A 25,391-nucleotide genomic window follows, 5' to 3' on the forward strand; every position below is an offset into this window, starting at 1 on the left:
AAAAAAAAAAAAAAAAAAAAAAAAAAACGACTCCTCGTGAGAGAGTATCGCTCTGTCGCAGCACAAACAGGGTGGTAAATATGGTACACGGAAATGATGTTACATTGCGCGATGTGACGTAGATATGTTTATATTGTATTTCACCCAAACACAGGTGTTACTTAAATTTTTTTTTTTTTTTATTTCCCAAACAGCTCTGCATGGATAATACTTTCTTGCACGAACCATGTGATCCACCAACTTCTCCTGCGTCGCTCCTGTAGAACTGCCCAGGGAGAATCCCCATCCAACGGGGTCGCGTGGGGGTAATGGAAAAAGTATTCCTTCACATACGATGCATATATTTGAGCACGCGTGTACAATTTTGTGGTGTTCCCACGGGGGGCTACCTAATGGATGGTAGCTGATGGAACAAAGGAGGGTCACGGCGACTCGAACAAAACTGTTCGGATATCTCCCCCCCCCCCAAAACAACATGCATGTGCAATACTCCGGTTTGACCATTTGGAGGGTACCGGTGTTCTATACACTATTGGTGGTGAGGCGACCGCGGTGGGGCATGGTCCCTTGTTTTCCTGTCACACGGGGGATATTACCAATATAAGCACCACTAATATGTGTACGTATTCCCGCGTGAACGTATGTGACACGACCTAAGGAGTGCTATCATGGAGGATCCGTTTTCACCACGGAGTAGTATCCATACGAAATAGCAACATACAAAGCAGCGTAGTGTGGTTTACATGTTTGGGGAGAGAGGGCATCACAACAACGTACCGTTCTCAGCAGACAGCAATGAGGATGATTCATTACAGAAAAAGAGGGCTATCCGTTTTTTTTTTTTTTTTTTTTTTCTTTGTTGTTTAAACAGCTGTGTGTAGAGGTAACTACGCATACTCTCTTCTTCCACTTCGGGATCGGTATACATCTTACAATGCAGTGAAGTGTGGCGGGGATGGGCTTACTGCCACCACATCAGCCCCATCCCTGAAGGGGGAACAATTTTCTACACACGCTCATCATATGCATAGCCTTGCGCATGAAAATCGGGGCGTCTCTTAAAAGGGGGGAAGCAGTGGTATGTGGTTTTATGTTAACACATTGGCTTGTTCGCAAGCCCGCTGTGGTGCATCATATTTTATTACAACATTTTGGGGTCAACACATAATCGTCCCCATGGGAGAGCGACAGACTCGTTCGCGTGTACTGCATTGCGGGGGGTTAGAGCCCATCAGGTCGGTTCACTTCTTTCCCTTTGAGGTTTCACACACCACGCAGCTTATTTTTCTGGGAGGGATTCGACCCCGTTGTTTCGTCCACTCAATGTTGTGAACGCATGGGCGGTCATGTATATGTGCGTGGGAAAAGAGCGTAGAGTGGGTTTTCCCCAACCTGTAAAAACAAAGTGGCAGCAGGGAGGTGCTCCGTTCGCTTGAATGGGCGAATCAGTTGTGCGTTAGTGCTTCACCCTGTTGCTTCATATGTTTGTTTTCTTTCCTGCTGTGGGGAAAGCAAACCATCTGAGGGTGTTGACCACCGCCCTACACGAGGAAGTGGTTCCGCCGATCTCATGTGTTGTTAACAAAAAAAAAAAAAAACATCATAAATTAAATTGCATAGGGGCGAGGTTAATAGGTTGTGTTGCCTCGGGGGTAGAAGTGTGAACCCACCTTATCAGTGCAACGCGAACCGTGCTAATGGGTTCCGTTGCGAAGGGCCCTAGGGTGCCCGAACTGCGCAGCGGCGTGGTGCGAATTATGGCGGCACGACGGACTTGCGGGAGAGAAAAAAAAATACAATAAATAAAAATAAAATAATCTATTTATGTGTACTTGCATACAAGCATCGGTACACTTTTGCGTACACTGCACATCCCTGCGCCTCCGTTTGCAACCGCCCCTCATTCCTCGATCGGCGAAATGTGGCTCGCTCAGCGTTTGATCAGATGCCTGTGGGGCAGCGGCCCGATGAGTGCCTCAGTCAGCAGAGCAGTAGGCAGCATAGTCCACGACACAGTGCGCAATGGCCACAACCGTGACAACCGTTGCTACCGCCTCACCTGCAGAGGGATTCACTCTGCAAAGACGCAGGACGATGCAGAGAGCGCAATTATACAGAAACTGAAAAGCGTACAGGGAGAAAGAGTTAGTCATGCAATTAAGAAAAGCGTTAAGAATGGGTTCATTAGCAAACGCATGTTTAACGTGTACAACGATCTTGTTAAGAAGCACTGCAGGGTGTTCACATTTCCAGATGTGGTGCTTACTCTGCAGGCGTATGCCCTGAGCAAGGAGAGGAACTTTGAAGTGTACTCCATGTTGGCCCACCGGGCGTTGCGGCTCTTCAGGGGGGACGTAGACGCGGCGAGTGCAAAAAGGGAAGACGTCGGTGAAATGTATAATACAAAAAGCGGAGGGGACATGTCCTATGACCCAGAAAGGCACAAGAACATTTACAAGTATATCCTAGCGAGCAACCAACTGAATTACACAGACTTCGAACTGATGCAACTCTTCGTGGAGGAAATCAAAAGGCACTTCCACCAATATGACATGAAGCGAATTTGCGACATCCTACATGCATTGTCTAAGCTGAAGATACAGGACGTGGATTTGCTTGATGGAGCATGTGAGCACATTTTGCGTAACTTCAGCATGGTTAGGTGTAACCACATCAATCACCTCATTTCGGCATACTCACCAAGGACCAGTGGTGGGAACCACGAGGAGCTGCTTCTCAGGCTGGTTCAGTACATTTGCGCAAACGTCAAGTCGATGGACTCCATTTCCGTGTACAACACGCTGGTGCAGATTGGGCCCATTTTGCAGAGGCTGTCGCGCAGTGGGGTTGTGCAAGGAAGGCAGGAAGTGAGTGAAGAAGCGGGGAGGCCGCATGGATTGCGCGAAGCAGCCCCTCTGAGTGGTGAGCACAACCAACACAACAACGAGGATGAACACAAGGAGTACTGCCATTTAATGAAAAACGCCCATGGGGAGGAACACCAAGCAGACGCCAAGTGGCGGGGAGAGCATAATAGCAGCCAGGGGAACGTGGTGGAGCGCGTAATACCGTTGCTCTTCTCCAGGGTGAACACCTGCATAGCCTTCCTCTCATTGAAGCAACTCATAAAACTGCTGTGCGCCTACAGAGAGCTCAATTATTTCAATTACACCTTTGTGTACAAGCGATTGCTACTGTTCCTTTTTTCAAAGCTAAAGACTCAGCATAAGGCCCTCCCAGGAGAGTACATATCGATCCTGGAGTTCTTTACCTTCCTCCCATATGTGGACAGTAACATGAAGGACATTGTGGTTATCGTCACGGGGAATATACCTAAGGTGCTCACATACAATTATGAACACTTGTGTCGTTTGCTTCACTGTTATAAGAAATTAAACATTTGTGATGATGCTATTCTCACCAGAGTAGACTCTTTGGTGTTCAGGAATAAGCGTCACTTTGAACGGGTTAGCACCGTCGATCAGTTGAATATTTTTCTTCATGTGTATAACCAGGGGTCGGGAGAATGGGATGAGATGCTATCCTTCTTAAGAGCACTCATCGAGGTGAAGGGGCGGGAACATGCCCAGGAAAGCGTTAAAAATGAACAGGTAGCGAGTGAAGGCGGTTTAAGTAGCGGAAGCGAGATGGAGAATCGGGCACCCCCCCAGAGAAGTGACCCGACGCACAACGTAGTGATTACTTACAAGTATAACAAGGCGCACAAGTGTTTTCAAGAGTACGGGAAAAAGGTCTCTGTGGAGGGAACCTCCACTGGGGAAGGAGAAGACCCCCTTCTGCATACATCCCAATGCGATGAGGGCATGGTCAGGTCTCTGTCTCCCTCCCCTGGCAGCGCCAGTCAGGTCAGCAAGGGTATTTGTGACTACTTGTATGTGAACATAGCAAACGAGAGGAGGGGAACATAACACACCGACAAAAGAAGATGTGTTTGCTCAAAGGGTTGTCCTTCCCCAGGTAATGACTCACCACGGAAAGGACCACTTCACTTCCACCCCCCCCCCTCCTCTTCATTGGGCGAAAAAGAGATCGTTGAGAATCAGCGCGCATACGTGTATGAAGAGCAGCAGGACGATGACCCGGTAACTGTAGAACGTCTTGTCGTTGTAAACCTCCGTCTTTATCACCTTGAGTAAGTCCTTGTAGTAGTTGTACCGCTTGTTCAGGATGTTGATCCGCTCCGGGATCTCCAGGTATGTGTATATCTGCATGTGTGTGTGGGGGGAGGGGGAGGGGAAATGAATGGGTTGAGCGAAGTTAACGGGGAAAGTGTTGACAACGGGGGGGGGGAATGTTCTAGCAGAGGAAGCCACGTGGTGCCTCATGACTCACCTCAAACCATGCGTTCTCGTACTGAACCTTATTCCAGAAATATTCAGGGACGTCGAGGAAGTCCTGCACAGCATTAACGTTAATTATACTAGAGTACACATCAAGCATCCTTGAACCTTCCTGCTTGGAAATGGTGCAGGTGCCGCTACTGGCAATCTGCTTGGAAATGATGAAGAGTTTGTTGATGGTGGTGTCCATGAGCATTTCGTGCACATCGAGGCGAATGGACTGCGAGAGGGCGAAGGATACGATTAGTTTCTGTTCCAGGGAACCGCTTCGCAGATGGATGACTCCCCCGCTGATCAGTGGAGTGTCCATACACGATGTGGGGAAGAGCTCTTCCGAACATGTAGGCGTGGTTGGGCTAAGTATTTCTTCATCTCCCCCCCACTCATGGTAATACATGGTATCCTCTTGCACCACATGCACAGGTAGCAGCTCGTCGGAGTAAGAATTTAAAAAAACAATAACCTTATTAATGAACACGTCCTTTCTGTAACACTTAGGGAAATTGTCCCATATGACCACAGATCCATTTATAAAAATAAAAACAATATATTCAGCATCTGCAGCAGTGACGTCTTTCACAAAATTGAAGCAGTCCATGTTCCCTATATCTTCGAAGCTGTAAAAATATTTTGTACGTTTTTCTGGCGTTAAAAATGCACACAAAATGTTATTATTGTCGTGGAAGACGTACTTTATCTTTTTTGCATTGAACACGAGACTTATTTTTTGCAGATCGTATCCCTTTGCTTGACACAGGAATTTAACTTGGAACAGTTCATGTCCACAGGGGTTGTTATTCATGTCGGGAGGGTTTTTGTCCTCCCGTTCTAACTTGTACCTATATGTTGAAGCAGCCATATTTGACTTATGCTTCTGTTTGTTGTCCTTTACTTTCTTCTTAGGTGGGTGGCCATTCCTCTGGAATGTAGCATGTAGCGTACTGCTGCGTACATGGTAGTTGTTGTTCCATTCGTACACGTTTCGTAATTTGGTTAGCCCAAGCATTGTGCCACATGTTACTTTTGCATTGTCACCTATACGCGTTTGGCCGCACTCGTTGGGTTTTTCTCTCCTTTTCATTTTAACCGCTTCGTCTTTATGGAAAAATGGACTGCGTGGGAACTTTCTAACAGGTGTAACTTCGTGAGGTCTTCCACTTACGTTCGGGTGGGAGGCATACCTCCTTTGAATTTTTCTTCTCTCCTTATTTCGGTTCCTTGGAGGTATGGACAGCTCGAGGTGGTGCGCCCTGTCGTGTGTGCTGTGCATTTGCGCCTCGTATGATGAGTGTGCTTGTTTGCAGGAATCGCGTAGGAGCCATCGCTTTGCAGCTACGCGCATGTCACTTGGGGCGTTGGAAGAGTTTGATCCTTTCACAAGAAATATGCGCTGGGTTGGAGAATCTTCTCGACTGCTCATGGTGCGCTTATTGGCATGGATCGAATGTGCGGTCCGTCCTGTGCCTGAACTTCTTCCCGTTGTGCTATTCCCGTGTGTAGATGTTTCCGAGTTGGCGCTCCCTCCGCTGTCGTCTGGCAGTGCGGAATAGCCCTCGCAAAAACGTGCCATGCTGCAGTCCGCTTCATCGTTTCCCCCGATGGGGCACTTTTTCCTAGAGCGGTGCCCGTTATAGTGGTAGGTGAGTCGTTCCTCCTTCGCACCTTCCTTGTGCGTGTCGTCTTCCATTTGTTCATGCATGTTTCTGTGTAGAGGTGAACATGGCCGATGCAGCCAGGCGTCAGCTACAATAAGGCATGTGCCCACACGTTGGATGAAGAAGAACACAGCGCCAGAGGGAGAAATCCTGCTGCATATATTAGCCTGCTCTATATCTTTGCGACAGTGCAGCAGAATGACAGATCCATGTAAACGCTTTTAATTTCGTGTTTCATTCGCTTACCCTTTCCATATTTTTGTTGCTGTTGCTGTTGCTGTTGCTGTTGCTGTTGCTGTTGCTGTTGTTTTTTTTTTTTTTTTTTTTTTTTTTTTTTGTTCAGGCGAAAAAGAATGATTTCTATTTTGGCTAGCTAATAGATAATCCCAACTTATGTGCAAAAAGGCGGTCAGCGGGGAGGCCGCAAAATGTAGAACCCGGTGTGGTGCCCAAATGTCACCTCATAGAATGTTCCCCTTTGATGGGTACTTGTCAAACGAGCACAGCTTTCGCAAACCGCCTATTTGCAAAACTATGAAAGGTTAACTTGGGCCCTTTGGGGTTGTCATTTCCAATGCCCATTTATTATTATTTTTTTTTTTAACTACTGTACACAGCGGTTGTGCGTGATTGGTCTGTATCTCTACACTGTGGGGAAGCGCTCACAAGGAAGCAGCAACAAGAAAGCAACAGCCTTAAAGGGAATAAATCACTTTCACCGATTTAACAATTTCCAACCCAGTTGCGCACTACACATGGGAATTCCTCGCTTTGTGTTATTACAACACGGGAACTCCACCCACTCGTGTAAAAAACAAAAAAAAAAAAAGTGGGGGACTTTTAAAGACGGCTTAAAAAATTGGAAGTATCGGTTTATCCTCTTTTGGTAAGTCACTGTCGACATGTGTCTGCGGCAGGCAAGAAATTTCTTCTTCCTCTGCTCTGCCGCAAAAAGGGCTAAATGATCACACACGCCAGGTGAATATGCAACGAGTGTTGCAATAATAAATGTACACGGGGAAAAAAAAAAAAAAAAAGAAAAAAAAAACACGCATGTATACTCCTGCCCAATTCCGGATTAAAAACTTGCGTTCGCTTTCACAAAATTAACAAGAAATACACGTGGTAGGACTTAAATTTTGGGACGCGAAAATACGAACAAAAAAAAAAATAAATAAAATAAAAGAAAAGAAAACAGGAGGTGTACCCCTTTGCTCAGTTGGTAGGTTCCTGCGTGTGACAGTCACGAGATGGCGAAATTTCTCAATCGGAAAATTTCATTCAAGTGGAGGTTGTTACCACGTGGGGAGTTTTTACTTGCGTTCCCAATTTCGATCTCCGTGACGTCCCCTCGTATGTGCGTGTTGCGTCCCCCCTCCACGCACTCGTACATGACCATGTCCCACGTGCAGTTTGAGAAGTGATACTTCATGTCTTTGTACATGTGGGCAATCTGGTTTTGTACGCCCTGATCCTTGCGGTTGGAGGCTAGGGAAATATGGTTGCAGTTCTTTATGCGGCAGTCGAGCAAGCGCACCTTGTCGTTGTTGTAGCGGTACTTTATCCTATTTCCCCATCTGCTCCGATTGCTTCGCACACCTATATTACTTCTGCTCATCCCACTGCTACGTGTTCGATCCCCCTGTTCACAAACAGAGGGGTTCAACGCGGGAGACTTATTCGCCCCTTGCGTGACCGCGGCACACTGTCCTACGTCCCCGCTGCTGGAGGAGGTACTAACACTGCTCAAACTGCACCGTGCTTTGCTTCGTTTTATACATGAATGGGAAGCTGACTCATCACCGTCATCATGTGCTAGAGGGGTGTCGATATTTTGAAATGATGTGACACATTCGTCCGGCACAGGAAGACTTATCACCCCTGTAGCGTTGTTCCCCTGGCAATGTATCTTCATTGGCAGGTCCTCGGACTGGTCGTGTTCGACCCGGTACCGCTTATCCTTTTCACCAACGAAGTGGCCATCCTCCTCCTTAACCGCCGCACGCTTGCGCAAGTGCCTTCTGGAGGACTTGTCCGTACCACCCTGGGTGTGCTTCCTGCACGATGCGAAGCTGTCGTTTTTAATTAAAAAATGGAAATTCTCAAAAATCCTTTTTAGCCATTCACACATAATGGGAATAATCACGTACCCATCGTTGTTCGTGAGGATACGTTTTTCCTCAACGTTGCGTGTCGTAGGTTGCGAGCGGGGGTGATGCGACTGCGATTGCGCCCTGTCCTGCGCATCCCTCCTCGCCCACTGCTTCCTACAGGGCCTCTCTTCACCCCACAGGGCGCGGCGGCCATCGCATGCCGACCGTCCGACCCGATACGGAATGCAAAAGAACAAATCCCGAACGGAAAGCTTCCTGGACAAGTGGTAAAGCTTCACATAATAAAACAAATAAAGGTATAGGCTCTTCGTGAAAATAAAGATGTTGTCACAGGAGAAATAACCAGTCAAACTTATGTGACTTTCATACTTGTAAGTTTCGTCCTTTCCATATAGGTTCTGTACTTGCTCTTTTTTCTTCTTCAAGAACTTGTAGAGATCGGATTTGTTGGAGGGCACCAAATGGATAAGAAGCTTCTTCGTCCCGTGGCCCCTTCCAATTGTGCTGCCTCCATCTGCATTTCTTCCTACCCCCAATGCACTTTTCAGTCCACAAGGAAAATGGCGATCATGGAGGTGGTAGAAGGGGTTGCTATGATCAAGCAGAAATTGAAAATTGCTCAGAAATTCTGCGCTTGCGAAATTGTTGTGGATGATATTTTTTCCTACTGTAACTTCCTCATCTTCGTCCGGTTTTTCTTCTTCCATATTTTGTTATTCAGATTCCTTTGGTATTCGATCTGCTCTCTCCTTGGGTGGTATGGCGGAGGGTAACGTAACCGGGGACTGCAACAGGAAGTTTGTTGTCCCGGTCGGTAGGCGAACTCCGCGATGATTCACCAACCTGGAAAGCTGCTCTACGTCTGAGTTGATAAGTCTCCTCACAATTTGAAAAGGGGAAGCAAAAAAAAAATAAATAAATAAATAAAAAGATGATCGCCTGGGAAAGTGCCCTTTCGGTATTCAGCTGCCGAGGTGGTGCGTGAATGAATTAAAAATTCATACGTAAAAAATTGGTACTTAAAAAATATGTGCCTGTCCTATTTTCCTGGTGCTGTGTGCTCGAGCGTGTAGACACACAGAGGAACACGCGCTGCGTAAGTATATATATGTGCGTAGACACTGGCTGTCGTGTGGGGACCCGCTTATACAACTTCGAGTCTTCTTCTTCTTCCCCCCTGGTGACCTGCCCTCTCACCAAGATGTTTCAAAAGGGACAATCAAAAATATCCGCACTGAGTTAACTCCCCGACTTGGGTGATTAAAAACGGCACGCATATACACCAAAAAAAAAAAAAAAAATATATATTTATGTAAAAAGAAGCCAGAATGAGGTCACTTTTACACCCTCCCCGTCGGCAGCTTGCAAAGGGGGGCTGGATAGGGTTACCCCTGTATAGGCAACTGACAGTGCACTGTTGCGGTGCCAAGGGCGTGACTTCAAATGGGCAAATAAGTAGATGAACGGATACCACAAAGACACGTGCGCAAGGGGACAGACGATCGCGTGCACTATGGGTACTTCAAAATGGGTAAACGCAGGGGTACTCGTTACTACGTACAGCATGCACTTGAGTGAATATTCCTCTTGTGTGTTACTTAAAACAGTTTTCCACAAAAGTATAGAGCGCGGGGGATGTACTTTCGTGCAGGATGAAGAGAGAAGAAGCAATTCGTGTAAATGATTTGTTTCTCTCTACCCTTTCACTTGAAGCGTTATTCAGAACGCTTTGTCTCACTTAAAAAAAAAAAAAAAACAAAAAAGAAGAAAAAAAGGTAAACCACGTTTAATATATACGCGCGTCTATAAAAGGGGAGACGTCGGAAGGGGACTTCCTTTAACTGGTTGAAGAACTACCCTCCCGAGTGTGTACACGGAGGGTCGTAACAGTTAAATAAACATGTACAAGCACAGGGGCGATGTCTCAAGCTCATCAATCTTAGTAAAGCAGCGGTGTAGGGCACCTGTAAACGGTAGACGCGGCGCGTGGAAATATGGTCACACAGCTGCGCAGGTGCCTGCACGTTTTTTTTTTTTTTGGCCTTAAGTTGCCTCTTCTTGCTTGTCTTCTGTTCTCACTGTTATTTAATTTTAAAATTCATGAGAAACTTGCAGGCGTCTTTGTTGGCTGTGCTGGCTGCGCAAATGTCCCCTTTGCCTAATTTCATTTTGCCGGCTACAGGGGTATGCGGTGTTTGCGAGTTGGTTCGAGTGGGAGCCCCCGTGCGTCTGATTGTTACGTGGGCATATAAACACGTCCGTGGGAGATCACATAAAGGTAAGCGATATGCATGAACGTACAACGTAAAAAGTAAAGTGTCAAAAAGGAGATTTTTTTTCTTTTTTTTTTTTTTTAAATCAGGAATACATGGACAGAATGGCAAATTTTGCATTAACAGGTCAGGCAAAAATTGCACAAGTGGTGAAAAATGCCCATTTTGGTGAGTTCAAAAAAAAAAAATATATATATATATATATATATTATATATACATATACACATGCATAACGTATGTACATAGTGGCACATATGCTTTTATATGTGGCATGTAAGCATGAATGCGTCAGGGGCACAGGTATGCATCTCATGGGCAGATGGGCCAAGGCCACTTGGTCATGCAGAACGATGCTTTTGGAAAATGGCCGAGGGGGCGGCAACAGCGGCTAGCACCAAAAATGCCTAATTAAAGCGAAAGCGCCAAATTGGAATTTCGCAGTGAACCTTTCCAGCGAATGCATGCGTCACTTAAATGTGGCAAATTGGTGGCAGAGTAAGGCAGAAGAGAAAGAAAAAAAAAGAAAAAAAAAAAAAAAAAAAGCCTTACGATGTAATAAGGCAAAGCGAAGTACAGTGGAGAACATCACCCTATTATGGCCTAGGCGAAATGCCAGAATTTTCGCCTTTTTTTTGTTGATAAACGCAACTAAGGGCCATTATGCAGCGCTCGGACGTATTATACGAACGATGCAACGGTATGCATGTATGTATACATATATGTATATAATAATATATATACCATGTGGCGCATATGCGTGGGTGCCATGGGTGGGGGAATACTACTCCATTGGTGATACGTGATGGGTGGCAGATAGCTGGTGAGCATAACCCGCATACGCCATTATCGTTGCTTTGAACAATATTAACAAATGCGCGTTACAAACACAGTTGGGGGTGCACAACGCGGTTCTGTGCCAGCTGCAACGGGCGCCAGGTGTCGCGCCTGCGCAAGGTATATACCTTCAACATGGGGGCACCCATCCTAGTGCAAGGTTATATACTTGTTTATGCTTTAACAAATTGATGTGGCAGCATATATATATAATAATGGAGGGTGCGCATCCAATTTGACAAACCAAAAGCGGTACCCTTTGTAGCTGCCTTTCGGGGTTACCTAAAATGAACAACAAAATTGGCACTACTTAGATGCGAAGGGAAAAAGCGCAAGCGTGCTCTACCCGTATGTATGCGGTGTTATTTGTCCCATGTCGCCCCTGTTGCCCTGCCGCTTCTTTGCTTTCATTGTCGCATAGGGCAAGCGCAAAAAAACAGATTGGCTTCAACGTCGTAGCAACATCGCTGCAAAGCGGTACAAATTTAATCGCATGCGTTTTTTTTCACTATGTGGGGGCAGAGCGGCCTTCTATCGTTTAAGTGAATATTAGAAACAGAAAAAAAAAAAAAAAAAAAAAAAAAAAAAAACAAACCGCACAGGCCAGCATTTGCGACAGAACAATTCGTTCACGGCGTGTTCAGGGGGAACGGAAACTACTGTACAAAATAACGTCCACCCCAAGTGGGTTTAGAACGTTAAGGCAAGTGACCTGGGTCTGTGTCCCGGCGATTGCGCTGCATATCTGCATTTGAGGTGTGCTTTTTTTCTTTTTCTTTTTTTTTTTGTTTTTTCTAGACTTCATTTTGGATGTAACCAACCAGAATGATTCTTCCGCTTTTTTTTTTCTGATTGTAAAGGGGCAAACATTGTAGGGTCTACCGTCTTAAGGAGGTCCATTTGGCACATCACTTTGTTACCTTCAAGTTTGTTACCTTTATTAGTTTGTGGTGTTGTCACTTTGCTCCTTAACCGGGGTGACTGTCCATTCCCGCACGGGTGTCCACCACGGAGGGTGGTGCATTACTCAGTTTGAAAAAAAAAAAAAAACAGTCGTAATTTTAAGCTCCCTTGAGCGTATGTTTGTATATGTACACTTATGCATTAATCAGCAAACAGCTGGGAGTATATTCATGTATAGGGGAACCCCCTGCAACAGTTCCTTGCAGCCTAAGGGAGAGAACACAAAGGGGTTTGCTTGATCGTGCTCCCCGGATTGTATATGCACCGATGAGGGAACACTCATCAACGTAGTGGTTCCCTCTCTGTGCTGTAATGTGTCTTCAACAAGGAGCACCGGCATACCCCAGTGCGCGCACGACGATGGAGGCCTTTTTGAGGAAGAAAAAAAAAGCAGAAAAGGTAGTGGACATGGAGAGGGAGCTCCACAGGTACACCTGCATTTACGAGAACTGCAAAGAGGACGTCTGCAACATTTATTTGAATATATATCGGAAGTGCAAAGAGGGAGTGGAGGAGAAGGCGGAGGAGGTGTTGGAAGAGAATCCCAGGGGGATGGAAGAAATGGTTAAACGTGTGGTGGAGCAGAAAAACATTAATGATGATGGAGAGGACAAGTCCATTAAGAAAAGCATTGACTTGTTGATTACTCCATGCATTTACGAAATAAATAGGAGCCCCGATTATTTCACCAGCTCCTGCTGCTCGGGGAGGGTAGTAATTTTTGGCGAAGTAGGAGGCGTGAGAGAGAACAGGAATTCCTGCAGTGGTGCGATGTGTAATAGGAGCGGTTCTGTGGTGGGGGGAGCCGACCTGGGAGACAATGCCAATGGTAAGACAAAACGGACCATCGAACAAGACGCTTTCATTTCGTACTTGAAAAGGAGTTACCACGAGGAGGGGTGCCACTCGTATGATGAGTGCGACCCTCCTGTGCAGGGAAGAAACATATCCCCCGAGAGGACGAAAAAAAAACACAGAAAAAATGTGCACATGTATTACTCCAGCCACATGCATCAGAATTTAAGAGAAGACCCCAAGGTGGTGAAGCGTATTTTAACGCAGTGCCTAAATGGTGTGACAACATCCCCCCTTGTCAGTTATGAAAAAGAGGAGGACTCCGTGGTGGTGAATACCAAGTGGGGGTCACCAAGTGAAGCAAGGAAAGAACTACCTCGAGGGCATCATTCCAGGGAAGAATTAATCTACACGAATGATGAAGACGTCACCAAAATGAGTAGAAAAAAAAAGAAGACAAGAATTTTTTTTAAATTTGAACCTTTTATTATTCACGTGAAGTGTGTAAACTTGGTGAGTGCACTGAGGTTGCTGAAGGTGGCACAGATGGCTGGTCTGAAGCAGAGCGGCCTGTTGAATTTTAACCGTGATGTTACTGTGGCAATTAGGGGGTCCATGCGCCTGGAGCATTATGTGGACGATGCGCTTTCATTGGAGGAGAACTCCATCGCCAAGCTGCTTGATGTGTGCAATGGGAAGATGAATCACAATTTGAGGCAGCTTGTGGGGTTTTACCACTGCTATAGGGAGAGTATGGTCGGGGGTGGTTCCAAGTGGCAGCCCCTCCACTTGTCCCAATTGCAGTGTGAGAAATGTGCGCAGATGTGCGGTTGCAGCCAACGGGAAGAACATCCTCCTCAGCAAAGCATCAAAAATGACCTTGCCGGGTCAGGCGAAAGTGAAGAAAAAAATGGGAGCCCCATCACCCTGCCAGACACGCAATGGGAGAAAAACAGATCGACGAAGGAAAAAAAAAAAAAAAAGAAAGAAAAAGAAAAAGGAGAAATATATTTGAACAAGTACGACATAGAACTGTCGGACGAGGGACACATACGGACTGGGACCTGTCCAATGGGAGCAGACTCCTCACTGGAATGGAAGCTCCTTTCGAGTGAAGGGGACCTGGACAAGCTCTTCGTTTGGGGCCATGATATGTTTATAGAAGAGGGAAAGATTTACCTGTTTGGTGGGTTTGCTAAGGGAGTCAGGAGTAGGCAGTTGAAAGTATTCGACGTTGGGAGGAAGCACCTTAGGACCTACGAGACGCCGTTGCCCGCTCTGTCTTACCATTCCTTCTTCCGCCTAGACAGTAACTATGCGTGTGTGTTCGGTGGTAGGAGGAGCCCGGAAAGTTGCACGAGTGATGTGTGGTTGTATGACATGCGAAGGAATGCATGGTGTGATGTGAAGTGGAGAAGTAGTGGTGAGAAACGTCATGGGGATGGGTGCGGAAATAGCGAGGACTCCTCCCAGCCCTGCGGTCGCTACCGACACGCGTGTGCATTGGTGCGCAGGTACCGCAAGAAGCAGAAGGAGGTTTACGTATTCTATGTGCATGGAGGCGTTACGGAGAAGAATGAAGTGTTGAATGACCTATGGGAGGGGAAGCTCACCGTTCAGGTGGACACGTCCATGGGGACAACTGCTTTTATCGAATGGGAGAGGAAGCACTCCTCAGAGAAGGCCACAGAGGGGAGCACGGAGGCCCCTTCCCCATGTCTAAAGAACCACACCATGGTGTATAATAAAAGGAGAAACTTGATTTACATCGTCGGGGGGTGTTCTTCTTCCAGAGCTGCAGGTGCGCACTCGAGTCAGGCTTGTAACGAAGATCGTATGGAATATTTGTATACCTACGATGTGAAGAGGGACTGTTTTTTTTACGTTCCCTGTGGAGGCAGCGGGGAGGATGGCCCAGCGGCCTTACCATTGAATCGATTCTCGCATGCGACATGTGCTTGGGGGCACAACGACTTTGTCCTTATGGGAGGCCTCAACATGCATCGCACGCTGAACGACGTATGGCTCTTTCGCATGAAGCAGAACAAGTGGTACCGGCTGGGTGTGTTCCCCTTCCATAGTATGTACGTGAGGGCGAAGGTTGCCAGTGAGGGGGACTACCTGTACGTGGTCGGAGGCGGGTGCACCGTCTTTACCTTCGGGAGCTTTTTTGACTTGCCCGTTGTAGCTAACTGCAGGCGCGCTCTGCTCGAACAGGGGGTCGGCATGGGTGTCGACCAGGGGGTAAGCGAATGGAAACATAAAGAAGTGGACAACCCGGCAGACAACAGCGCGGATCAAGAAGCGGGAGAGGCGCCCGATTTGGCCACATCATATTTTTCCCTCCAGCAGAGGAGACAGAGGCCACGAAGAACGTCCCCGCGGAGTGCTAGTCAGATACGAATGGACACCCACGCAGGGAAGAAGACACAGCAGGATGTATTGTACCTCATTGCAAAGGACAGAATCTACGTGAAGGAGGTGAAGACCGCTCTGGAGAGGATAGGGGTATTCGATAAGCGTCGCAAAATTGAGGTCCTCAAGGGACGTACAAGTGGTGAAAAAGATGAGGACTCCTTTTTGGTCCCAGTTTTGGAAAAAATAGAAACAAGAAAAAATTATGAACAGGTCAGGCGAGTTTTTCCATTTGAGAAGGTACAGCTTACAAAAGAGGGGCATATTTTCTACATACATAGAAGTTCGAAAGGGGTGGAGGAAAAAACGAGTTTGAAGCAATGTCTGACGAATCTGTTTTACAATTTTGCTAATGGGATGGTGAAGAAATACTTGAGCGAGTCCGAGAGGAAGCTCATCGTCAGGGCTAGTGCCAAGTACGAAGTTGTTGGAGGCATTGTGATTTTCCACTACAAGCATGTGGGCCCGATTCTCCATCTCTACCGCACGTGTGTGGAGGGCATCGCGTTGAAGTATACGGACAGGGGCACGGGGAAGTATTCCCGCCTTAGGACTCTTCTGAAGAAGTGCAGACGTATGAAGGTCATCTCATATGTGGACGCGCTTTGGCTGGACGTGAGGGACGCGTTCAACCGATTTCGTTTCCGAGGTGGTCACACAACGGGGGCGGCCAGGAGGAAGGAAAGGCTGCGCATGAGGTGTAATGGAACGTTTCTTAAATTTTCGAGCCTGGCCAGGAGGCGCACCGTGCTGCGCAGTGTGGCGGCTTCATCCCTGTGGAGTAGCGCATCCCCCTGTCGCGGCACAGAACAGTGCTCTTGTGGGGGCAGGGAAAAATGTCATTCTTGGGGGAGAGAAAAAGTGTGTCTTCTTAACCACCCCTGGTGCTCCCTTACGTACGTGGGACGGCGCGCAGTAAAGGTGGAGCTGGTAGCCCAAATAAAGAAGCAATTGAAAGACGTACGTGAGAGTAAAGTAGGAGGAAAGAACAACCCTGCAGGGAACAGGATCAAAGCAATAACCATATACGAACGCATAGAAGGAGAGAAGAGAAAAAATAGAATCCACTTAGTGCTCGGAAGGAACGCAAAAACAATACACGTAGAAAATAATGTTGTGTACAAGCTGGACTTGCAGAAGTGTATGTTCTGTTCAGGCAATGGAACGGAAAAGGAGCGGATGCAGAATCTCTACTTGCATCGAGCTAACATGGTGGTGAGCCAGGAAAACGTCGCTGATTTATTTTGTGGTGTTGGGTACTTCACTCTACCTCTGCTAAAGTTTGTTGGCGAGGGAAAAATAAAAGAATATTTCGCCTGTGATATTAATGGAGATTCTTTGAGATTGTTGAAGAGTGCAGTAGGGTTGAATAAAATTAAGAAAACTCATTTGCATATATTAAGACAGAACTCGTTTGTAGTCACGAAGAATGCGCAGCTTGTTCGAAGGTGCCATCGTGTTCTCCTCGGTTTGTTGCCGCATAGCGTAGAGGCCTGGTGCAATGCATTTCATCTGTTGGACGGTACAGTGGGGGGTACACTTCATATACATGGAGTTGGGGAGAACGTCTTTGAAGAAGTGTTCGTCTCGCGAGTCTATACATATGATTATGTGCAGAGTGTGAAACGGGTTAGCGAGACTGATGTCAGGAATATGTCCTTGACTGAGTTGGTTCAACACGGGCTCCATGTGACGGACGGACCGCAGAGTGCAACAACCTCCATTGAGCAGTCGTGTCCCCGTGGTGGGGCCAAATTGGGGAAGAAGGCGAAGGACCCCTACAGAGGGAACAACGTCCCTGCGAGTCTCCACTTTGCCCAGTTCGTGCTGCTGGAATTTTTTAAGCTGGCCCTGATGGACTACCTAGCGCATAAGAAGCACTGGGTTGTGTCAATACTACATGTGGAGCGCGTTAAGTCCTACGCGCCGCGTCTTTTTCATTATGTCGTGGACGTGCGCTGCGTTCCGGAGGAGCGCGTGGGGGAAGAAGTGTAGCAGTGAAAAGAAGCGCTTCTCCTCCCATTGGATGCTTTTCCCACTGCTTGTATTTTTCAGTTCCGCTGACCGCGGCACCCTTTTTTCTATGTCCTTTTTTTTTTTTTTTTTTACCAAACTAGGCGCTGTGCCTCTGCATGAGCGTTGAACTTACGCATCCAGTGGAAACACTTGCGACAAACTTGATACGAAAAATGGGCCCACTTTGGGGGCAGTACCCTCTCTCTGGTGGGAAGCAATATAAAAATTCAGTTCCCATCATGTCGAGGCGAAGTGAATCTGAACTGGTTGGTGAAACCTCGGACGATTTGTCCTAGCCCCTTCCACGCAGCGGCAATTTTTGCGGAGGTCGGTGTCGTCCTGCGTAGCAGCACGCTGGCGGGGTGTCAAGGCGGAAATACAAAATGCTTGCTGTTTTTTGTTTTTTTTTTTTTTTTTTTTTTTTTTTTTTTTTTTGCGACGATGGTAGGCCACAAAACGTATTAACATGTATGCCGCGTGAGAAGTGCTCCTTTGTTGCGACTTTTCGCTTGCTTCAACATTCCGCTTGCTTTGAATCCCATCACATGTAATCACGCGGAAGGAGAATATGACCTGATCCCATCCCATTTCCCGTGGCAACGTTTTTGTTCACCCACAACCTGGTAGCAACAATGGCAGCCAAGCATCGTAAGAACAAAAAAAATAAATATAATATAATGCAATAAAATAATAAAATGGGGGAATTCCCTACTGATTAGCAGCTCCTGCGCAATTATATACAAACAGTTGTGCCATTTGGTAGCGGACAAGTCGCTTTACATTTTGCGTCGCTCATTGGGCTCATAAACTCTTCACCTTCCTTTGCTCCTCCCACCACCCGTGCAGACCCTGACCTGATCATGTGCCGCAAGCAGCCCGGGATAGGTAATACACGGAGTGCATAGTCGCGGCGGGAAAAAACAAAAAAAAAATCGCAGCGACAAGGACACAACCAACACGAACGTGGCTTCCCAATTACAAGACGGATCGGGGAGGCACATGGCTGAACGCAGGTCTGCGCGATGTCCTCCCCAATTCACATAACCTAGACCACTTAACATATGCAGTTGATCGCGCCCCACCACGCTATTACTACCATATATGTGCGTCCTCCGTACATGTGCACCCACGTGTGGATGTAAATTTTTCCTACGCGCATTTCCCCCCCCATCCTCCCCTCCTTTTAATCTTCCCCCCTTGCAGCCATTGGCAGGCTATGTGAAAAGTGCGACGGGAAATGTCCCATCTGTGATTCGTATGTCAGACCCTACACCCTCGTGCGGATATGTGACGAGTGCAACTATGGGAGTTACCAGGTAGGGGGCGGGCACAGGTTCCTCCAGAGGAATGCAGCATTTGAACATTTCCATTTGGCAGGACATTCTCAAAGTTACACATTATACATTCGTGGGCATGGTACCCCTCCCTGTCGCCACCCCGGCGTGCGCTCTCATTGGTCACATAAACAATAAGATGATGACTGTCCCTTTTTAAAAATTTTCCTTACCCATTCCCCTTTCACAGGGCAGATGTATCATTTGCGGAGGCACGGGAATATCGGATGCGTACTACTGTAAAGAGTGCTGCCTTTGCGAGAAGGATGTAAGGAGTGCACATATGGAAGGGCTTGCGCGTGTATATATGTCGTCACGTGGCTGTGATTACCATGGGATGGGCATGGATCTCCCTTTTACATTGCTGGGCTTAATTTGATCCTTTTTTTTTTTTTTTTTTTTTTTTCCCGTAGCGAGACGGCTGCCCGAAAATTGTAAACCTGGGAAGTGCAAAGACGGACCTGTTTTACGAGAACAAGAAGTACGAGTTCAAGAGGCAGTAACACAAAAAGGGCCTCATTTGTGCGCTTTGAAAATATGGCCCGTGCGGATATATATACCGGCACACATATAGGGGATAGTGCCCTACATATGCGCTTGCATGTGTGTGGGCTCTGGGCTGAAGGAACGCAGCACCGCATATGTGAACTCACGCTCTAGCAGCGTGCGCGTGTGTGCGTGTGTGTCTCATTATGAGTTGATGACTCGATGGCACCTCCTATGCGTCCATTACGTTCAGAAGCGCTGGTTGCGCAGTTATTTGAAGAACAGATCGAAATCGTTGTTAAATTTTCTACTAACTATTCTGTGGTATGTATGAAAAAAGTCTTCATTATGTTTCAAATAATAGTCCTGCAATTCATTTGATAAGGACCATAGAGTGGCTCTGGACAGTGTAGCCAAGATGGCCTTATAATTTGCTTCAAATGCATCGAGTAGGTAATGCTGAATAGGATCAGCCTCACTTGTTCGATCGATATATGTTTCCTTTTGCTTGGCTGTGTCCTTGAAATGAACGATATGTTTTTTTTTCGTTTTTGTTTCTTGCAAAAGGTCGGTATATGACACACGATTAGCAATTCGGCACAAGATGCGAAAGATTGTTTCTGTACTGGTAACGTTTGTGTACGTGAACCTAGTATTTTTTATTATTTTGTAATATTTAAATCGTTTATAATGCTTCACATATATCTTGGCACTGCTCAGGATGTAATAATAATTACTCATAATGAGCATGCTCTACATGTGTACAATTGAAAGAAAGGATATGGTGGGGGGTAGGATGAAGTGTGCAATGCATGACGCTTGTTAATTATGCTCAGATTGCAGTGAAGAAAATGGTATTTTTTTTTTTTCTCTCTCTCTCTCTCTCTCTCTCTCTCCCTCTCTTTCTTTTGTCCATGTCAGACAACTCTGAATGCGTCCATCGATTAACCATTATCCTCTTCTTAGTATCCAACTCTTCGATGTCGTCTTTGCAGCTGTGCGAAATTGTATGAACGGGTCAGGCGATTTTGATAACAAGCGCACATGCCAAAATAGCTATGCAACGGTCGCTCTGGGGGGCTAGAAAAAGATTTGAACTCCATTTCGGAGGAGTTATACACACACACACACACAATGGGGAAGGGAACATGAACATTCGTTGTTACCTCTTCACAAGGGAACGGACATCCATCACTAGATAATTGTTATTTACGTCTGGTGGGAGTGAATAAAAAGACAAAAAAAAGAAACGATCCATAGTTTTGAGCACATGTCCAAAGTGCTCACATATGTGCAGAATATAATTGTATCGATTTATGGATACTTACATAATGAGAAAAATTTTTTTTTTTGTTTTAAAAATTTTATTTTCAATTTTCTCTTCATTGTGGAGAGGCTATCTACGGGTGAACAAGCCATTGCTGTTCAGGCAAAAAAAAAAAAAAAAAAAAAAAAAAAAAAAAAAAAAAAAAAAAAAAAAAAAAAAAAAAAAAAAAAAAAAGGAAATTGGAGGAGACAGAACAAATATGGAGATCCTCAACATATAAAAACAACGTACATGCGTGTGCACTCGTAATTATGGGACAAATAGGGCTTAACTATTTTCCACGTTAAGACAAAAGGAGAGATAAAACAACACAAAAAATGGCGCACAAAAGGGAGTAGGGGCAATTACAGCTTGTTTTCGTTACATACATATTTGTGCAGGGCTTATATACACATTGTTGTGTTTCGGGTTTCGTTGTGGCGGAATTGCAAAGGGGCCGAATATATGGGATGACGTTGAGTGCTTTAGAACTATGATCAACGGGAAAGGAAGGAAAACCTGTGGCGCGGACAAACAGCGTGCGGTTGAAAAGGACCAAGGGACAGAGCATGCCGCGGGCGGTGATGAAGAACGATACTCAGAGTTGATATGTGTGAGGGGTGTATGTACATGCAACTCTCATCAATGAGTTGATGAACTCACCTGATTATGCAACATACATGGGAACCTTTTCTTTGTAAAAATAACAGGGATTGAATGGTTGGGAAGTAGAAACTAATTTACATTAACCACGTGGTAGGAACAATAAAATCCACGTTAAGTAGGGAACAGCGAAAAGGCGCTCTCCTAGGCGATCATCTTGTTTTTTTTTTTTTTTTTTTTCTAAACATTGATCAGACGCAGTTCGTCCATACACACCATTTTGAGAATGCTTAGTCGAGGGGTGGAAAAAATAAAATTAACACAAGTATATACATCTGCAAAGATCCACCCGAGGAGGGGGAAGCGACTCGTGTCGCCCCTTTTCTCAAATGTGTAAGTTTTCCCCGTTGGAGGTTTTGATCTGGCATATGGCACTGCAAGGGTGTGTTCCCTTAGGGGTGTATAACACATGGCAACCTTTCACCGCATCACCAACACTTCCCCCGCCCCGTGTTCCATTCCATTTGTGCACACTTATACGGTAATGTTCCTTTTTTGGATACGCCTTCGCACGTCGGTCCCGCATCTGTCATTGTGGGGGAACGAAGTAACACGAAATCGGTCACGTTGGTCAAAAAAAAAAAACCCAAAAAAAAGAGTCGCTATTCAAACGAGTTGCCAACCTCGTATACCTCATGAGCACTCTCTAATCGCCCTGACAAAAAAAGGGGGGCCCTTATTCCCAACTTCGTACTCCACTTTTTTTTTTTTTTCTTGTACGCCCTGTGATATTTTCTAACTTGTTTGAAATTGTTCCACAGGGAGATGCATTTTACAAAAAAAAAAAAAAAAAAAAATATACGTATGTATATGCAAAATTTACATGCATTGTTTAATGCAGCATATGGGGCGGAAAACAAAAAAAAAAAAAAAAAAAAAAAAAAAAAAAAGAAACAGGATTGAGAAAAGGGATTACGGCGAAACATATTTTGTTTAAGTTTTCCCTGACGAAACGGGGATGAGCAAACTGCTTTTCGAGTGGGGTTTACTTTTCCGTTTTGGTGTGGGTCTGATTTACGCATCATCAGATTTTCCTCCTCTCCCGTTCAACTTGTGCTTCTCCACTTTGGCTTTGCTTAATCTGTTTTTCCTGGTTCAGCTTGGTTGTTTTTTATTTGGCCTTGCTTGACCAGCTGACGCAGGAAGGTAAAAGCGGAGAAGCAGCGCCATAGGGCTGCATAAGCGTTGCGTTAGTATCGCGGCGGGGCATTTGAAGGCGAAGAGAAAGGCTGGGCACACCAAGCTACTCACTGTGGAGTGGCACCTTACGGGCTGCTTGTGGCCTGCCTGAGAGACCCACCACGGCAGTGCGAACGAGTGGGAAGGACAACACCACCAGCAGGTAGGGACGCAGGACAGGAAGAGGCAAGTGGGCGATGTTTTGCTTCCCCCCCCCTGCTGTCCTGTGGATGAACATATACATGTGTGTAACGTCGGTCCGTATGTAATGCCTGTACGTGTAAGACGTATTAATGGATTTGAATTATGTAAAATGGAAAGGTTGGTTAGTTCTGCCATTCCTTCTGCGTGGGTTGCTGCTTCTCTGTGGGTTGTTCCTTCTGTATGGGGTGCCGGAGCGCAGTGACGCAGTGGTGGGAGGGAAGAAGGGGCAGCAGGGGGGAAGCGAGCACGGAGTAACCATCTGGGATGGAAGAGTCATCACGCTCGCAGGTTTTATATCAGGTGGAATGAATTTTGTTATAACTGGGGAAGGCGATGTTAGGACAACAAATGACACCTCTGGCAAGGACGATGATGAAATAAGTAATAGCATTAGTCACAGGGTTAGAAGTACCATTGGAGAAGGATACCCTAGGAGGCTGTATTTTTCCTGTGGAAACACACACGGATGTGACGAATTCCATATTGTTCACGAGACAATGTACACCGGGGATGATCCCTCTGGTGAGGTTAGGCAGACTATGCAAAACTGTGTACAGGTACCAAATGAGCATTTGCAAGAGGATGCACGTGCAGGGGGGTTCTTGTTACCCCTCGGTGAAGACTCCCACCTTGGAGGGATCCCCCAAGGGACAACACATTCATCAACGATGTGCGAAGAGCAGTCCATTAAGTGGAAGTGGGAAATGGAAAGGGGAGCATCAGCTTCATTACCATTTGGTCCCTCTAACAACCGCTTTAATATGCCCCCCAATAAGTATAACACGGCGAGGCGAATTCTTGCTTCTACCAAGGAGGACGGTGCAGAAGCATCCGGCATGGGTGTAAATAAAGGAGGTGATACGTTTCAGGGAAGCGTGTTAAATGTACATTTTACCGAGAACAAAAATTTGTATACAAATGTAAATGTGGGAGGACAACCATTGAAGCTTGCATTGAATAGTAGAGTGGAGGGCATATATGTATTTATGAAGGACTCGCAAGCATGCCACGTAGGTGAGGTGGAGGAGAATACTCGGGTTTGCTACGACCCCAAGGCGTGTAAGAAATGCACGTGGTGCAACAATGACCTGTTGTGCCTGCCGGCCATCCTGTCCAAGCCATACGAATGCTACAGTGAAAAAAATTTACTTCTAGAAAATAAAGGGGAGTACCCCAGCATGTATTATGATTCGTTGAAGTTCACAGAGAGCCACGTGGAGGGATCAGACGACGTAGAGGTCGTTGATTTGGTAGTGGCGGGAGGGGCCGCTAGCGATGCAGGAAAGGAAGCAGCACAGGACGGACAACGAAAAGGGGTTAACGCGAAGGACAACATTTTTCACAATAATGATCTTAAGCTGGTCACGGACCTGAGCCTGTATAAAGGGTGGAGCCTGTTCAAAGACACCGACGGGATTATGGGGTTGGCCGGAAAGGAACTGAGCTGCAGGAATGTTAGTGCGTGGAACAGTATAGTGGAGAAGAACAAGTCTTTGTATGCCCTAGATATAAATTTGCCTGAGGGATCTGTGAAGCCGCTTGTGGGGTCACCTAGCCAAAAGGACTTCAAAAAAGACAGCGGTTCATCCTACGCTAAGTTTGTTGCGCAGACGGCAAGCAAAAAGGGTGCGGCAATGGCAGCGGAACCGAACGGAAGCATATCTGAAATACATATAGGAGATTATAAAAAAAACTTTGGACCCATCGTATGGTCGGAGCCAAGAGAAAGGGGAGGAATATTCTCTGATTCCTTTATGCAGTTTACCCTGTACAATTTAGAAGTGTGTGAAAAAAATATATTTGGTAAGTACAGTAGTAACTGGCAGGGAGTAATAGACTTGAGCAGCAAGTGCTTGGTCCTCCCCAAGATGTTTTGGCTGAGTCTAATGGAGTACCTACCCGTGAACAAAAATGACGAGAGGTGTATTCCTAAGAGTAAGGAGGTTACGTTTGATGAGGGTACCATACCCAGGATGTGCTCTGTGGATGCCACCATGAGACCGCTACCTGTGTTGAAGTTTTACCTTGCCGATAACGACACCGTGAGTGATAATAACATTGGTGGCGTGAATGGTTCGAGTGAAGTCCCACTTGGAGGATCCCCACAAGGGAAGAGCATTCAGGAAGTTCATATCCCGCTGGACAATCTTATTATTAATGAGGAGGGCCCGAACGATGGCTACCTCTGCATATTGCCTGATGTACACGAAGGAGTGTCTAGTGAAAACAGTGGAAGGACGACGAAGCCATTAATTAAGTTTGGCACGTACGTCATTAATAATTTTTATGTAGTGGTGGACCAGGAGAATTACAGAATTGGGTTCGCTAACAAGAAGGATTATCACTTTACAAATGCCAGATGCACACAGAGGGCCGAGTGTGTAGGAGATCAATTTTATGAGCCAGCTTTGAATATTTGTGTGGACCCCGATTGTTCTGTGTGGTACTTTTACACTTTAAACGAGGAAACGAAGAAATGTGAGTCCGTCTCATCCCGCTTCTACGTGTTCCTGGTCATCCTATTACTACTGCTCCTGCTGGACATACAATCATATTACTTTTACAGGAAGTCAGTGCACGTGGCGAAGGTGTCCTCGCGCTAGAGGAGTGTGACATTGGCGTTGCTGTCGCCGTGTTTCCTACCCCACGTGGCGCACTTTTCATTTGTTAAGGGCTCCCTTTATACTTTTCGCATGACGATCTTTTTTCGTTGCGTATGATTTTTCATTCGTGTATTTTGCTGGGCCTTCTTTCTGTCGCCCATGGTTTATCCTTTTTTTTTTTTTTTTTTT

At 46.2% G+C, this 25,391-nt stretch overlaps 7 protein-coding genes across 7 annotated transcripts; 4 read left to right on the plus strand and 3 right to left on the minus strand.

Annotated features, from left to right (window-relative positions):
- Positions 1 to 1,967: 1,967 nt before the first annotated feature.
- Positions 1,968 to 3,929, plus strand: AK88_04154 (uncharacterized protein; the record flags this gene model as incomplete). Its single annotated transcript, XM_012481764.1, has 1 exon — positions 1,968 to 3,929. One exon carries the CDS (start codon positions 1,968 to 1,970, stop codon positions 3,927 to 3,929), a length of 1,962 nt encoding a protein of 653 aa, XP_012337187.1.
- Positions 3,930 to 4,031: 102 nt separating this feature from the next.
- Positions 4,032 to 6,060, minus strand: AK88_04155 (uncharacterized protein; the record flags this gene model as incomplete). Its single annotated transcript, XM_012481765.1, has 2 exons — positions 4,032 to 4,226; positions 4,354 to 6,060. The coding sequence occupies 2 exons, from the start codon at positions 6,058 to 6,060 to the stop codon at positions 4,032 to 4,034; spliced, it is 1,902 nt and encodes a 633-aa protein (XP_012337188.1).
- Positions 6,061 to 7,259: 1,199 nt separating this feature from the next.
- Positions 7,260 to 8,837, minus strand: AK88_04156 (uncharacterized protein; the record flags this gene model as incomplete). Its single annotated transcript, XM_012481766.1, has 1 exon — positions 7,260 to 8,837. The coding sequence occupies one exon, from the start codon at positions 8,835 to 8,837 to the stop codon at positions 7,260 to 7,262; it is 1,578 nt and encodes a 525-aa protein (XP_012337189.1).
- Positions 8,838 to 12,561: 3,724 nt separating this feature from the next.
- AK88_04157 (uncharacterized protein) lies at positions 12,562 to 17,406 on the plus strand (the record flags this gene model as incomplete). The annotated part of the gene is made up of 1 exon (XM_012481767.1): positions 12,562 to 17,406. One exon carries the CDS (start codon positions 12,562 to 12,564, stop codon positions 17,404 to 17,406), a length of 4,845 nt encoding a protein of 1,614 aa, XP_012337190.1.
- A 653-nt stretch (positions 17,407 to 18,059) lies between these two features.
- Positions 18,060 to 19,264, plus strand: AK88_04158 (PHD finger-like domain-containing protein 5A; the record flags this gene model as incomplete). Its single annotated transcript, XM_012481768.1, has 5 exons — positions 18,060 to 18,075; positions 18,274 to 18,312; positions 18,631 to 18,743; positions 18,952 to 19,029; positions 19,175 to 19,264. 5 exons carry the CDS (start codon positions 18,060 to 18,062, stop codon positions 19,262 to 19,264), a joined length of 336 nt encoding a protein of 111 aa, XP_012337191.1.
- Positions 19,265 to 19,517: 253 nt separating this feature from the next.
- On the minus strand, positions 19,518 to 20,633 carry AK88_04159 (uncharacterized protein; the record flags this gene model as incomplete). The annotated part of the gene is made up of 4 exons (XM_012481769.1): positions 19,518 to 20,000; positions 20,197 to 20,242; positions 20,414 to 20,462; positions 20,576 to 20,633. The coding sequence occupies 4 exons, from the start codon at positions 20,631 to 20,633 to the stop codon at positions 19,518 to 19,520; spliced, it is 636 nt and encodes a 211-aa protein (XP_012337192.1).
- A 2,055-nt stretch (positions 20,634 to 22,688) lies between these two features.
- On the plus strand, positions 22,689 to 25,202 carry AK88_04160 (uncharacterized protein; the record flags this gene model as incomplete). Its single annotated transcript, XM_012481770.1, has 1 exon — positions 22,689 to 25,202. The coding sequence occupies one exon, from the start codon at positions 22,689 to 22,691 to the stop codon at positions 25,200 to 25,202; it is 2,514 nt and encodes an 837-aa protein (XP_012337193.1).
- Between the last annotated feature and the right edge of the window lie 189 nt (positions 25,203 to 25,391).

The sequence above is a fragment of the Plasmodium fragile genome (assembly GCF_000956335.1).
Source record: "Plasmodium fragile strain nilgiri unplaced genomic scaffold supercont1.55, whole genome shotgun sequence".
In the NCBI taxonomy this organism is placed as follows: domain Eukaryota; phylum Apicomplexa; class Aconoidasida; order Haemosporida; family Plasmodiidae; genus Plasmodium; species Plasmodium fragile.